The sequence below is a fragment of the Podarcis pityusensis genome, assembly GCF_964106645.2.
Source record: "Podarcis pityusensis genome assembly, chromosome: 11".
Classification (NCBI taxonomy): Eukaryota; Metazoa; Chordata; class Lepidosauria; order Squamata; family Lacertidae; genus Podarcis; species Podarcis pityusensis.
In genome coordinates, this window is record NC_138036.1 from 30,205,589 (window position 1) to 30,220,877 (window position 15,289).

Genomic DNA, 15,289 nt, shown 5'->3' on the forward strand with positions numbered 1-15,289 from the left:
CCACAGTTAAAATATCTGTACTATTTAACATCACCATCATTTTATAAATGTTGGGGGGGACCCTTGCCCTTGAACAACTTTTGCTTTTCTGTAAGATATTGTAGCCATGTTAACACCATGACTAGTTTCATTGACATGAAAACATCTGGGTTTTTTTAGTAAGAATCTTGGAAAGCTCCACCAATACCTGTTACTCACAACCCTAACTTAAACAGATGTGCTTGAAAGCAAATTCCATTTATTTCAAAACAACTGATCTTGGGACCACAGCATAAGGAACATTTGATTATAATCAAGTCTACAGACTATATTTATGTATGCACTGAATTCCTACAGTGCCTTTCATCACACACAGCAAACACAGGATGATTGTAATCTACAAAATTGCAAGTAAAAAGCCCCCAAACATGAAAAGTGCCTGCGTATTTTTTCTAGTTTTGTGAGTGCTTATTAAAAATGGTATAGAGTTAGTGACTCACCTTCAGATTTTAGCTTCGTAAGAACAAATATCAGGTAGTTGTTGAAGTCTGGATACTGATTGAGCTGTTCCAGTTTCTACAGTAGAGCATTCTGTTAAAGACCATTTCTTGGGCGTTGTTTGCAAGTTCTCAATACATTTAAACATGCAGCTGAAACTGTTTTGGTTTTTTTGTTTGTTTTTTAAAAGATCAAAACTGGAAGTAAAAAGTTTCTAACTACTGACAAAGTGTAATCAGGACAGCAAACACAGCAAGGTATTTCAGTACAAATCTGGAGGTCTTGTTATTTGCCATTTAACTGGCTGTCAAAAACAAGGAACATTTGCCACCAACAACCACAATAGAAAAAACTGGAAATTTAACGCAGTACCATGTGGAAGCACGCATAGCTATGTCTCCCTTCTGCTGTTAAGAGATTCCCATACACAGTTTCCTAGCTCTCTGTTGGATGCAAATGCAATGCAGATCATTGCTCTTCCCTGCTTAGTAGGGGTTAGCATATACAGAAACCATTCCTCCCCATCACTTGCCTTAGGCCTTGTCAAATCCAAAGCAAATGGCAGCAAATTAGTGTCTCTGCTGGGCTCAACCCATGAGACTCAAGCAATGAAACACAACTGCCATCAGCCCCAAGCCACGGCAATGGTCAGGGGTGATGTGAATTATAGTCTGTAACATCTGGTGAGTACCACATTGGCAGAAACCCAGTGCTAACTTTTGCAACTCACCTAGATTTTTGCTGTCATTTAAAGTTAAGTTACTCGCAGACTGACTACTGCGAGAATCAACCGATGCATAGAGACTCATTTCAAGATTAAGTGAGCATACCTGTTTACACTATGCATGCTTATACATCCTATAGGTTAATCCCATGCACACCTATTCAAAAACAAGTCCCACTGGGTCCAATGGAACCTTCTTGAGAGTGATAGGATTGCAGCCTTAGGCTGCAATGAAAGCTACTCACACTCTCAGAGTCACGCCAGCTTTGAAAGTTTTGTACCCATGTCTAGGATTGCAATCTAAATCTGAAACCATGTGAAGAATTCAGACATTTTAGAAATAAATAAAACTTTGATAAAGTATTCTAGTAAAATGCTGTTGCAGACAGTAAAGATACAATCTTGTAAGCCCATCCATGGGAGCAGACCCCATTGAATTAAATTTAACTCCTTTGAAGGCATGTATACAATGGCATTGTAAGTATTTTAAATAAATATTCGTATGTAGACATATGGTTGTTATAGTTCATCTTACTAACAATGTCAGAAAGATGTGCAAGCCATAGAAAACAGTGTGGTGTCGCTACAGGAGTGTTTTCTGTTCTCTTCTATTGAGTTTGATTACTCCCAAGTTATTTTCCAGTGTTCTTGTCACTTTCAGAGATGTTGAAGAAAGCCAATGAATCTATTTTAGCAAAATTAGTCTGGCATTCTAGGCAATGCAATGTACCCAATTACTTTTCCCTATTACAAAACATCAACTGAGCATACTGCATGTTGATGTATCAAACTCAAGATGGTAGAAAGTGGTCAAACACATACCTATTTCAAGAATGTATGTTTTAAAAAGGTGCAGCTTCACCATCTATCAGCAGCTGTGATATCATACTTCTAACCAGAAACGAACCAACCCAGCAATCAGATTATCAGATTGGGCACAAAACAATAGGAGAAACTGTGAACTGCCCTGAGACCTGCGGGTATAGGGCAGTATGCAAATTTAATGAATAGTAATAAGAGTGTACATTACTTCTGAATATGGGCTGTTAGCTAAGCCCTTCCTACACCCACTTAACTATCAAAGAGGTAGGAGGGACATATCAAATATTCCAGCCATTGAGCAATATCTGCTTGTATCTTCCTACTATCTATATAAAAGCATATTATTTTTGTAATTTGTAATTAAGGTTCCTTACAAATAATGATTAAGGTGCTACAAGGACTCCAGTTAAGTAGAAAATTCCTTATGTTCCCACTGCTTTGTCAATGGTTCTCAAAGTGTAAGAACTTCAGCAGAGAAGCCTAGACAGTTGTCAAGTAAGGATCAAGTTTCTCACTGATCCTTTTGCAAGATGCAGGTCATGACATTCATGTCAGAAAAGTAGTAAGTTCGTCCCATTTGGTCAGCCAAAAAGCAGGCTAGTGGCACAATGGGTCAGTGCGTCTGGCAGTTAACCAGAAGGCTGGTGGTTTGAGCCCACCCAGGGATGGTCATGGGCAGGATTCCTGCATTGCAAGGGGTGGACTAGATGATCCTCAAGTCCCTTCCTACTCTAAAATTCTATGATTTTCTACTCATAGGGAAATCTACCACCTAAGCTGCGCCCATGGACTGTTGTGACACTTTTCTGCAGTTAGGTTCCAAAATAGTTCGTTATCCCTGACAATAGCCTACCCCGAGGGAGTGCAGATGGGAAAACGAAATAAGGCAATCTAGTGTGACCCAGCATAGGCTCATAAAATTGGAGAGTTGTGGGTGAAAGTCACCCATCAGGACCACTATTTGTAAAAAATGAGATTTTTTTTTTTACATTTCTCCCGTCCGTTTACTACACCATGCTCAGTGATATTTCATTGTAAAGTACTCTGGAAATCTGAATTTAGTGGGGATAAAACACACATTTGTAAACTGAAAATCTGAACAAACCATACCTATCAACCACCAGTTGTTCAGTCATTTCATTTTAGTAGCACTGTGCCTTGTCGTACATTTTATGTTTGATTAGCTGCATGCTTTTTACTTTGGTTCAGCCTTCTGAATCATACCCAGATCTCTAGTCCAAGGGAAAACAAACACTGTAACTTTGGACCCTAATGCTATAAACATACATCCGCAAGCTTTTTTCTTAACCATACCAATGCACATGTAAGAACTACATGCTTTAGGGAGGTTTCAACCGAGAAACCTTTGATTTCATCCAGCCTTTAGCAGAAGTATGAGTGTCTCCTATACACCGACATTCAACAAGCAAGCCCCTCCATCAGCTCTCTACCGAGTCCACAACAGACAATGGGTCTTCACAATGCAACAAAAGGAAACGGGGAACTAACGGTTTGCAGCCTATTTCCCCACTTCTGAAGGTGACCCTTACCCTCTTCGTCTGCAATAGCGACCTGCCGTCCTTTCTACCTGTTAAACGAAATGCCAACAAAGCCAGCTGCCTCGCCGGGCGCTATCAATCACACGTGCGCCGGGGTGGTCCGACACGACTCCGTGCCCCGGGGGTACAAAGGACCGCTTCCACACGTGTCTCGTCCAAAGCCAGCCAGGTTATCCAGAGGAACCACCGGCGGAGGGCTGAGCTGGGGGAAGAATTCATGGCCGAAAAGGTCCTCCTGCCCAGGCCCGGAGATGAGGGGAGGGGAGATCCCGACACCGGAGCTGCCAAGCCTTTAAAAAGCCAAACGGGGCTCGGCGCCAGGCTGGCAACAGGTGCGAGGCCGCGAAGCCTCGCGGGGCCAGAGCAGGGTCGCCGCCTCCGTTCCTGGCGGTTCAAAGCCCGCGCCACGGCCGGGCGGAGGCCGGGCCTACAACGCCCCCGGCCTCCGCCAGCCGGCGACCCCGAAGGGAAGCGGCCTCCTCCTCCTCCTCCGCCCGGCGGAATCTCTCCCTCCTGCGCGGCTCCTCTGCCCTTCCGGCGGCGGGGGGCCCAGGCGTTGGGCCCGGCCGGGCTCCCGCCGCTGGCGCCCGGCCTGGCGCTCCCTCCTTCCCTCCCGGCGCCGCCACCCCTTCGGGAGGAGGATACTTGTTGCACGGCTCTCTGCGTGGTGGTGTCCGGGGACTGCGACTCCTTGAGCAGCTGCAGGATCTGCTGGAGCCCCTGCTCGTCGGGTTTCCACTCGTACTCCATCTTGGCGCTCTGCAAAGACAACAGGCGGCGGCCGCCGTTAGCGGCGGCGGCGGAGGAGGAGGCGACGCTAGGCCCGAGCGGGGAGGGCAGCGCGGCGGAGGAAGCGGCGGCGCTCCGGGCGGGTGGGCCCGGCCTAGTTCCCTCCCCCTCCCCCCACGGCCGCCTCCCCCCGAGCCCCACGGACCTGCTGCTCGCTTGCGCTCAGCCCCGGCCGCCGCTGCCGCTGCCGCCGCCTACTGTGCGCTGCGCAGAGCCGACTGAGTCACGGAGGAGAATTGGCAATCTGGCTCGGAGAACCCGGCCGCGCCGCATCCCCCTGGGTCCTAGAGCCGCCGCTCCCGCGCCGGGCTGCTGGCTTCTCCCCCCCGCCCTCGCCGAGAGAGAGGAGAGCTTCCCCTCGGACCGCCCAGCCGAGCGCGGAGGGAGAGGAGAGGAGGCCGCGGGAGGCAGAAGAGGCCGCCCCTTCAACCCGCGCTTGTCGCTGGGAGGCTTGCTAATCTAGACTCACCCCCGCCGACCAGGCTCTAGGGGGCGGCAGGGAGCATTGGGGGGAGGGTCTCATGTTATCTATAGTTATCCGTATAGTTAAAGCTATGGTTTTCCCAGTAGTGATGTATGGAAGTGAGAGCTGAATCATAAAGAAGGCTGATCGCCGAAGAATTGATGCTTTTGAATTATGGTGCTGGAGGAGACTCTTGAGAGTCCCATGGACTGCAAGAAGATCAAACCTCTCCATTCTGAAGGAAATCAGCCCTGAGTGGTCACTGGAAGGACAGATTGTGAAGCTGAGGCTCCAATACTTTGGCCACCTCATAAGAAGAGAAGACTCCCTGGAAAAGACCCTGATGTTGGGAGAGATTGAGGGCACAAGGAGAAGGGGACGACAGAGGACGAGATGGTTGGACAGTGTTCTCCAAGCTACCGGCATGAGTTTGACCAAACTGCAGGAGGCAGTAGAAGACAGGAGTGCCTGGCGTGCTCTGGTCCATGGGGTCACGAAGAGTCAGACATGACTAAACGACTAAACAACAACAACATGTTATCTAAGCAGGCCGGGATGCAGGCGAAGTCCTCTCCTGCCCAAAGGAAGCAATGCCTGTTACCTACATTTGAGAAATTCCCTACCAATTTCCCTCCTTGAGTCTCCCCACAGGCCTTAAAAAAAAAACCCCAAAACGTCATTGCACCGTTTTCCTAACAGCAATTTTGGTGCACACTTAGAATCGTAGAGATGGAAGGGACCCCCAGAGTCATCTAGTCCAACCCCTTGCAATGCAGGAATCTCAGCTAAAGCATCTATGACAGATGGCCGACCAACCTCTGCTTAATAAACCTCCAAGGAAGGAGAGTCCACCAACTCAGTTCCACTGTCAAACTGTTTAGGCTTGCCATACTGGGAAAAAAAAGCTCAACAATTTAATCTGAATCTCCTTCCTTGAAGCCATTGGTTCATTTCCTACCCTCCAGAGCAAGAGAAAACAAGTTTGCTCCATCTTCCATGTGACAGCCCTTCAGATATTTGAAGATGGCTATCATAGCTCCTGTGAGTCTCCTCCAGGCTAAACATACTCAACTCCCTCAAACATTCCTCATAACGCTTGGTTTCAAGACCCTATCGATCTATGCATTTTATATACTCAGAATAAAGTCCAATTTAAGTCAGTGAAACTACTCCCTAGTAAAGGGTTAAAGGATTGAACCCTTAACCCGTGGGTAGGTAAACTAAGGCCCAGGGGCCAGATCCGGCCCAATCGCCTTCTAAATCCAGTCCCAGGCTATTTGAACAAGTTAAGGGGGAACGCAACCTGAACAGCTATGTACTTCACTGGGGCTTTCCTCCAAAAGGAAGTGCATTCCATGCTGACACTTTTATCGTTAACATTTTTTACTAGGGATGAAGCCCACTGAATGCAGTGGAATTTTCTTCACAGGAAACACACCCAGGATCAGGCTGTTACACTTTCACTGACATTATGGCCTAAACCTTATTTCCCTTGAACACAATTAAAACATCTACTGCTTAAAGCCAAATGAATCTATCTGTATACAGACATTAGTCTTGACCTTGAATAGCAGAAAATAAAGTTTTGGGGTGTTCTTATGATTTTTAAAATGTTTTTTGATTGGATATTTCATTACTGTTTTTTGTATAGTTTTAAAATATTTTCTTACATTACAAATACATATCCCGAGTCATATTCCAGTTATGTGGCAATTCCTGTTACCACATGCAGTCAGCAACCATTTTTTTAAATAATGTGGAGGTCATCTTTTACACTGTATATAATAAGAATATGCCAATCATCAGAATATGTGTCTTTTCATTTCATTCTGCTTGGTATTTTAAGTTTAGTAGCTATTTTTTCTATCAGCACTAGTTGCTGGACTTTTTGGTACTGTATGGTCAACACTGCACCCTCTAAAAATTTCCAATATGTATCTATTACCAGCTCAACTGCTAATAAAAGCTGGCTAATAAGGTGCTAAAAAGGCAGGTATGATAACCCAAAGTGTATGCTGATGGTAATGCACCAGCCCAGGAAGGTTCAGATTTGATTGCCCTATTAAAGTTTAGATGCTTCTAAAGCTTTTGACTATGTAGAGTTGCCATATTTGAACATCATCATCATTATTATTTAATTTTTCAAATAGATGCATATACATATACAATATATACATATAAATGTTCACATACAGATTGTTACAATAAAAACAATAGAGCACCAGCCCTTTCCTTAAAAGTAACTGGCCGTAATAAAGAAGTTCCAAAGGGCTGATTCACCCTATCTGTACCTATCTGGTTCACCCTAGCTGTACCTAAACAGATGAAAATACTGGCTGCAAATTAGAAACCCTCATGCTAAGGCCTCTAACTGCTTTAACACGGTAACTAAAAGCACTTTATAACATGGTTGTAAATATTTTCAAGGTTATAAGTCTTAACGTGTTGCCCTGTAGAAGTCACGCAGTATTTCTCACCTCTGCCAAATATCTCCCCCAAGAATCAAGCAATGCTTAAAAAGATTTTCTCTGAAGTACAACGAAGAGCTTTCTTCTCACCAGACTATCTCAATCGCCATCTTGAATGGAATACCGTATTTGAACATCAATGAAGAGGATGGAACAGGGGTAAATTCTTATGTGTAATATTGAGGAAACAGGCAGGGTTGCCTATTGCCTCAACTCTTCTTGTATGTTGTCACTGGAATCCTTAATATGCCCCATTAGATGGAATATGCAAATAAAAGGAATGGTTGTAAATATACCCACATAATATCAATATTTTGTTTCAACACAAGTGTTCTACCACCGAGCCACAGCCAAATAATCACAGGCAACTGGGCAGAGATAACAGCTCTTTACTGTTTGTGTGCATGCAGGCTGTGCATAGAGCAAAACGATGGAAGCAACCCAGGTCCAATAATTTCAGTGGGTCTGCTTTGACTATAACTTAGTTAGATACAACCCAAAGAGTGAAAAATATTAGATCTTTAATAAGATCAGTATTATGCTAAAGTAAATAAAGATAGCGATCAGTCAAAAGTATTTTTTTTCAGAAGCAATTTGTAGTACAGTTTAGGTTCTTGTGCCATATTATGAAAAAAGCCAATCCTAGACCGATTCACATGGCTGGTGATAAAGTACTGCCTATAGCCTCAGTGTGGAATGTGTTACTAGAGTTGTGAAATATTCTGCTGTGCTACTGATGTCTGTGGAAATGTAATTTAGAAGTTACAGAAGGAGTCCTAAAGAGCGTGCAGCAGGGCAACTTACCACACAATCCTAACAAGTTATTTACTAGTGATTTCCAATACTACGGTGCAACAAAGGACATTCCAAAAAAACCAAACTCAACAACTTTTGTGTCCGGATTTTCACTTTTTGAAATATGGCAACCCTATCCAAGACTAAGCTGTTATCTTTAATGAATGAATGACTTAACAACTAATGAGGAGATTCTGTACAAATGATTTCTGGTGATATATGCAAACTATGTACAGTGGTACCTCGGGTTAAGTACTTAATTCGTTCCAGAGCTCTGTACTTAACCTGAAACTGTTCTTAACCCGAAGCACCACTTTAGCTAATGGGGCCTCCTGCTGCTGCCGCGCCACCGGAGCACGATTTCTGTTCTCATCCTGAAGCAAAGTTCTTAACCTGAAGCACTATTTCTGGGTTAGCGGAGTTCGTAACCTGAAGCATATGTAACCTGAAGCGTATGTAACCCGAGGTACCACTGTACATGCATGCATGCATTTATTTATTCTTCCAACAGGCAACAGCCATTCCACTAGACTGCAGTAGAGGGAGAGATAGGAATCATGGCCACTTCATTGGGCCTGCTGAACGGCCCACTCCTTTTGCTTCCTCTTCTCCCTGAAGTATTTCCATCTCAGCTGTTTCTAAAAGAACTCTCTAATGTTAAGAACTGGTGTCTGGGTTTGTTCCCACCCCCCTGCCTTCCACTTTATGTCATGTCTTTTAGATTGCAAGCCTGCAAGCTGGCCTCCTGCTTTGTTTGTTTTTTAATTATCTTTAACTCCTCTGGAAGCCTTTTTTGGCTGAAATGCTTTAAATAAACATGCACATAAATCAATTCTCTAAAATTTCTATTCTACTTATTAGCCAAATACCCCCCCCAATCACGTACACTCTGCAAACACAGCAGCTCTTGTGAATAAAGCCTCCTGTTTGTCTGAATTGTTCAGTTACATATAAGACACAGTACCCCAACCACTTCACAGTACCCCAACCATTCCTAGTTTGTTTATCTTTCTAAATATAGTACAAATTAAGATACACATAATAAACTAATCTGGCCTGTTATTTTGTATATGGCATGATAAGAATAATAGAATTAGAAGGGGCCCTGAAAATTATCTCATCCATCTCCCTGCAGCTGTCCCTTGCAGGGATCGAACCTGCAACCGTGGTGCTATCAGCACCACGAAAGAATGATAAAGCGTGTTCTCATAAAAGAGAGAGCACGTGTTGCGGATGGGGCCAAACAAAACCCCCTGTTAGTGACCAGGCCATTGATGGCAATGGGCTGGGGCAGATTGGATGATGCTGTTACTGGGGTAAATTTGATGTTGCCAATTTAGGGGTGGGATTAATGGCTATATATAAGCAGGGTCCACAGCTTTCTCTTTCTCTTTCGCTGTGGACACCGGATCTCCCGCCCGCCCTCCCTTGATTGGGCTTGCGCTTTGACCTTGCTCTGCCTGTCATGGGGTCGTTCGCATTGGTGCGGGGGCCCAGTAGGAATTTGTCCAATTGGCTGATTAGTGCGTGCCTTTTGGGTTTTGCCTATTGCTTAGCAAATCGTCACAACTTGTAAGGTTGGCGGTTAGGCATTGGTTAAAATTGGTTGGTGGAGGGGTATGGATTGGCTGTGCCTGCCCCTCCAATGCTGCTGCTGACGGGTATTCCGTTAAAGGAATTCTGAAGCTTACCATCCCCTTCGTCCAAACCCTGACGGCAGGGTGCGGGCCGCGTAAGCTTCAAGGAACAAGCGCGGAGTAGATGAGGGCCTGTGACGCAGCTCCATCTGACTCTGACCTTGCTTCCTCCGGGACTGACTAGGGAGTCAGTGCTGTCCCCCAAGGCGGGGGGGGGGACAGGTAGTCATAACCAATGCCTAAGCAACCACTCTCAATTTGTATGAAAATAAAGTTGTGGCCAAAAAATTATGCCAAAAACCTTAAACAAAAATTACGTGTGATGTCTGAGTTATTGGGGTACGGGTTTTGGGGGACCTCAGCACGCAATACAACTTGTTTTTTAAAAGCTACAAGCAGTACTTGATAAACTGTTAACCTCTTCATCATGTCAGCCTATGCTGTCGTAACCTACGCAGGTTCCTCAGCTTACAAGGGAAATTATGTCGGTAAGTGAAGAGGTCGAGGGTGACAAAGTCCTCCTGTCAACAGAGAAACTGTGTACTTCATAAAATGCACTGAATATTGTCAACAATACGGGACTGTCAAATCTCACAATGACTAATACACTTTGAATCTTGTGCAGTATAACATGCCAATATTCGGAAGACAACTTCATGTTTTACTTATAAACACCCTTCACTTCCTAATTTATATTCTTTTCACATTGACCAGCCATTTTACTTTAATCAAATATTTGAATAACTTCATTTTAATCAACTAGATTTTTCTGCCGCAGCACTGATGTGACTAAAGTATAAATTAAAGAGTGGGTCCTCTGCAGTAGCACAGGCAAGTCAAGGCTCTTGTCTGGGAGTTTATAATCAACTTTTGACGAAGGAGTCCTGAAATCATAGAACTGTAGAGTTGGAAGGGACCACGAGGGTCATCTAGTCCAACTCTCTGCAACACAGGTATATTTTGCCCAATGTGGGGCTCAAACCCACAACCCTGAGATTAAGAGTCTCGTGCTCTACCGACTGAGCTACTCTCACTCCTGTCATTGGTGAGTGTCTCATCTGCCCAGGTGAGTGGATGCATTCTGTTATGGACAGGGTTGCATTCCCTCGGGTTGCATTTGGGGATGCTGCTTCGACCACCTCTGCCACTAGGAATGCAGGTTTATTCTGTGGCATGGAGCACCTTTTACTAGTTTAGGTTAGTTCTGAGAGCTGCATCTCTACCTGGTCAGAGATGGGCTGACTTCATGCTCTGCTGACCTCCAAGTAACACCACTGTAATTAACTGAAAATGTTAGAATCCATATTTTGTACAGACGCATTAAAAGCAAGAGACCCATTGCCATCAGAGATAATAATAAGCAACTTCTACGTAATCCTGTTAATAAGCATTTAGTCATAGCATTCTGTTAGCAGTAATCCTTTACAAAAGCAATTAAAATGTATCTAATAAGCCCACACACCAGTTAAGGCTGGGCCTACTGACAATGCTTGAGATGGGAATTGTTGTGGCTTAGAGCCAGGATCTTTATAGCTGTCACTCCTAAACGGTGAAACTTTCTGTCTGGATATGTTAGGTAATCTACACTTTACCTTGGAATTTCAGTAAGGCAATCCACCTTTGGTGGGACTCTCTAGGACAGGAAGATGAAGAAACCATAATCTGTTTTGGTCAGTTTGGATTAGTTTAGCTCATTATCAGGTGAAATATAAGAATACAGTGGTACCTCCATTTATGAACACTTCTGGTTATGCTCGCATTGGGTTATGAGCTCCGCTAACCCGGAAGCAGCTGCTCCTGGTTGCAACCTTTGCCCCAGGATGTGAGTAGAAATAGCATGCCAGAGGTGTGTGCGCAGCGGGACACCCCATTGTCAAAAGCGCGCCTCAGGTTAAGAACAGTTTCTGGTTACGAATGGACCTCCGGAACAGATTAAGTTCGTAACCGGAGGTACCACTGTAATGAAAACCAATTGTATTTTTGTATATGCTTGTTTATCAGTACAACAAAATGTTGGTATTTTGAGTCTCGTTAAGTTTTTGTTTTTAAAGTTTAGTTGTTGATTTTAAAAATTTACATTTACCTAAGTTTTAGTTTCTTTAGTTTGTTTGATGCCTATAAATAATGTTCTTTATGACTGTTTATGAGTATGTATCAATAAATGTTCGCCCTGAAAAAAACCCTCTGGATGCACACCATAATGAAATGTGCTGCACTCACCTATGCAGAGGAGTCTGAAGTACTGAGATTCATTTCAAGAGAGGCAGCTGCACTTTGATCGTTGTCCTGTCCTGTTACCAATTTCAAGTCAGTTTCACTTTAGACTTAGTATGCTGGGCAGTGAAGGTCTCAGAGTCGGGAATGCCCCTTGACGGAACATGTTTCGGCACAATCTCAGCATTACAATTTGGCACATATGATAAAGCTATCCTTGCGGAAAGGGATACCCACAATGCCTTCAAAGCAGTAGTAATTCAAGAAGAACAATGACAACAAGATTATTGGGGTAAAATGGCTGCTTGAACGAAGGATGAGTCACTGTGGTTTGTCATTTTATAAAAAAATGAATGAGTTCCCACCAGTTTGTTGCCTTGGCTCCAAGACGAAAGCAAAATGTTTCAACACTGCCTCACATTCTTTTATGTTGGCAAAGCATTCATTTTAAAACAGCCCATTTTAATCTTATTTGCAAGCTTATGGGATGAAAGAGGAATTTGGGGGAGCATATTAGGCACCACAAAACATGATCAAGAAATAAACTTATATTTTTTAGAAGTCCATTGTATCTAAGCAGCATATGACTGCATATGCTAGCTGTAGCTTTCAGCTGTTTATTCCTGTCAGTTCGAGCAGTTTATGGATAGGACATTATGAAAGAAATCAAATTTATTTAAGTGGGTGGTCTCTCTGCACAAATGTCATTTGAATTATTCAGTCTCATGCAGCATTTATCACTGTAAAGATGGCAGTGCTCATAACACAACACAGCTTTTGTCTATATCTGTATACAGTGGTGCCTCGCAAGACGAAATTAATCCGTTCCGCGAGTATCTTCGTCTAGCGGTTTTTTCGTCTAGCGGTTTTTTCGTCTTGTGAAGCAACCCTATTAGCGGCTTAGCGGATTAGCGCTATTAGCGGTTTAGCGGCTATTAAAGGCTTAGCGGCTTAGCGGCTTAGCTGCTAAAAGGCTATTAAAGGCTTAGCGGCTTAGAAAAAGGGGGGGAAAGCAAAAAAAAAATCTCAAGACTCGCAAGACATTTTCGTCTTGCAAAGCAAGCCCATAGGGAAATTCGTCCTGCGAAGCGCATTGAAAATGGAAAACCCTTTCGTCTAGCAGGTTTTCCGTCTTGCGAGGCATTCGTCTTGCGGGGCATCACTGTACGTACATGATATACATGGAGAAACTTCTGTTTAGGTTTTGCTCAAAATTTCTAAGGTTTGGCATCCAACATCTGTAAGTCTTAGTGATAAGTATTGGGATGTAAATAGATGCTAGAAAAGGATATATTTGTTAGATATTATCCTTCCATTCTTGAGTTTAGTAGAGTACCATCCTTTTGCAGCTTAGAAAGGAAGTTTAGATAGGCTAGTTTAGTTTAGTTAATCCAGGATGCTTTAAAGCAGACTGATTTTCCTGGTATTACCCCTTTCCTCCCCCTTAAAACAATAATAACACAAATAGTCTTGTGAATACGGTACTTCAGAATACTTGCTGAAGAGTACCAGATACACGACCTTTGTTCAGGCAGGCTTAAAATGGTAATTCAGTTACAAAGACAACCCTAAGTCTAGCTTATATTGGTGTCTGAGCACTGGAGGTCAGACTTAGCAGATGTTCTAACATTTCTCACTTGGTGATGAAGAGATGAGGAAGAGACAAAAAAGAAAGAGGATGTGCCAAAGCAGGTAAGAGAATATATATCTAGCTATGCCCTTCCCTTGTTAGGGCACAGTGGGAGTGTCTCTCACAGAGTTCTAGGAAACCTATGGGAGAATTCAGTGAGCTTCGGCTCCTATCATGTGCCTATCTAGCAAAACATGAATTGTTGGTTTGACTGCACTTTATCCCAGAATACGGCATCTGGATCTTCACCAGCTCTAATGATGAGACTCATAGCCCAAGTATAATGACTGGTGCACACATTTTTCATGCTATGGGGATGCTGCTGAAAATAGCATTCTTGTATCACATGATTTTCTTCCTGATCATTTTAGAACCACTTTTACATGGGTTGTTCCAGTCACCATTACTGAGGTTGCCTCCAGACTGTCAGTATCCTGCAGGAGGGATTCAAGTGTATACTGGAAATTTTGGTTTGTGCAATCAAAAGGGGATTAAAGCATTCTGTAACAAATTCACTTTTCATGAGAAGAGAAGTGAAATATACTCAGAGTCGAGAGTAGATATCATGCTCTTTATTCAGCTCATAGTGGTGAGGAGGAAAGGAAGTTCCCCCACAATATCTGCTTTATATACATTATTTACACAATGGGCTGCACGTGATTGGCTAATTCCGGGATTCTCCTGTAGGCCAATCAGGTTGTGGATTCACTTCCACCTGGAGCTGGATTGGGTGGCTCCTGCGGACCAATCATACTGCTGCATTGTTCTAGGACCAATCAGACTGCTTCATTTTGGATCCTATTGTTCTAGGACCAATCAGACTGCTGCATTCTGGATCCTATTCAACTCAGTACATAACAAGAAGACTCTCTGGAAAAAAAAAACTCTGGTGTTGGGTTAGATTGAGGGCACAAAGAGAAGGGGGCGACAGAGGACAAGATGGTTGGACAGTGTTATAGAAGTGACCAACATGAATTTGACGAAACTCCGGGAGGCAGTGCCTGGCGTGCTCTGGTCCATGGGGTCATGAAGAGTCGGACACGACTAAACAACAACCACCAAATTCACTATTTTTTAAAAAACGACTTTGTAGTTAGGAATGTGGCAGGGAAATGCAATGAGCAATGTGGCAGGAACATATGATTAATGGGAAGATTTATAGGCATGCAAATAACAACAAATGCTTATTGTCTTATAACATCCCTGAAAACAAATTTGAACAAATGCTGAATAAGGAGCAGACATGTAAACTCTGAATGGATGTCTGGAACACTCAGTGGTTCCTGTCAGGAGTGCAGAGACTCAACATGATGGTAGAAATCTGTAAATTAATTCAAACACCGTGAGTAAGACAGCTCTTATATATTTTTACGGCAGTATTATACCAGTGGGTATTAAACTCACTAAGAATCCCCATGGATATGGCTGGAACTGAAACGGAGGTGAGAGATGTCTGTGAATATAACTTTGAGAGTGATGGAAGTGATTCTGTTCTATGAGCATGTGCATATGATTTTGATTTGTGGAGCAGCAGCTTGAAATATTTCTGCAAAAAGCCAGAGCAGTATTTTTTTTAAAAAAGGTCACACAGATGAGGACCCAAGACCAGGAAAACCACTTGAGAACTAGAATCTACTGTCCAATCAGATTTATGATTTTTATAATAAAGCTAGCTCTAGCTTTGTGATCAATATAACTTTGGCAGAAGTCA

The 15,289-nt window shown here is 43.5% G+C and overlaps 1 protein-coding gene across 2 annotated transcripts in view; it reads right to left on the reverse strand.

Annotated features, from left to right (window-relative positions):
* TNPO1 (transportin 1) overlaps positions 1-4,908 on the reverse strand; it is a 31,605-nt gene extending 26,697 nt beyond the window's left edge. Inside the window, exons 1-3 of one of the 2 annotated variants that reach the window (XR_013977749.1) lie at positions 4,517-4,908; positions 4,228-4,341; positions 480-555 (exon numbers count right to left, since the gene is read on the reverse strand). Coding sequence is in view for 1 of the 2 variants with exons in the window: in XM_080973743.1 (XP_080829869.1) it covers positions 480-555; positions 4,228-4,332 (181 nt within the window). In the remaining variant the exon portion in view is untranslated. The remainder of the gene's footprint in view (positions 1-479; positions 556-4,227; positions 4,342-4,516) is intronic. The other variant, XM_080973743.1, reaches the window with a different exon arrangement.
* Between the last annotated feature and the right edge of the window lie 10,381 nt (positions 4,909-15,289).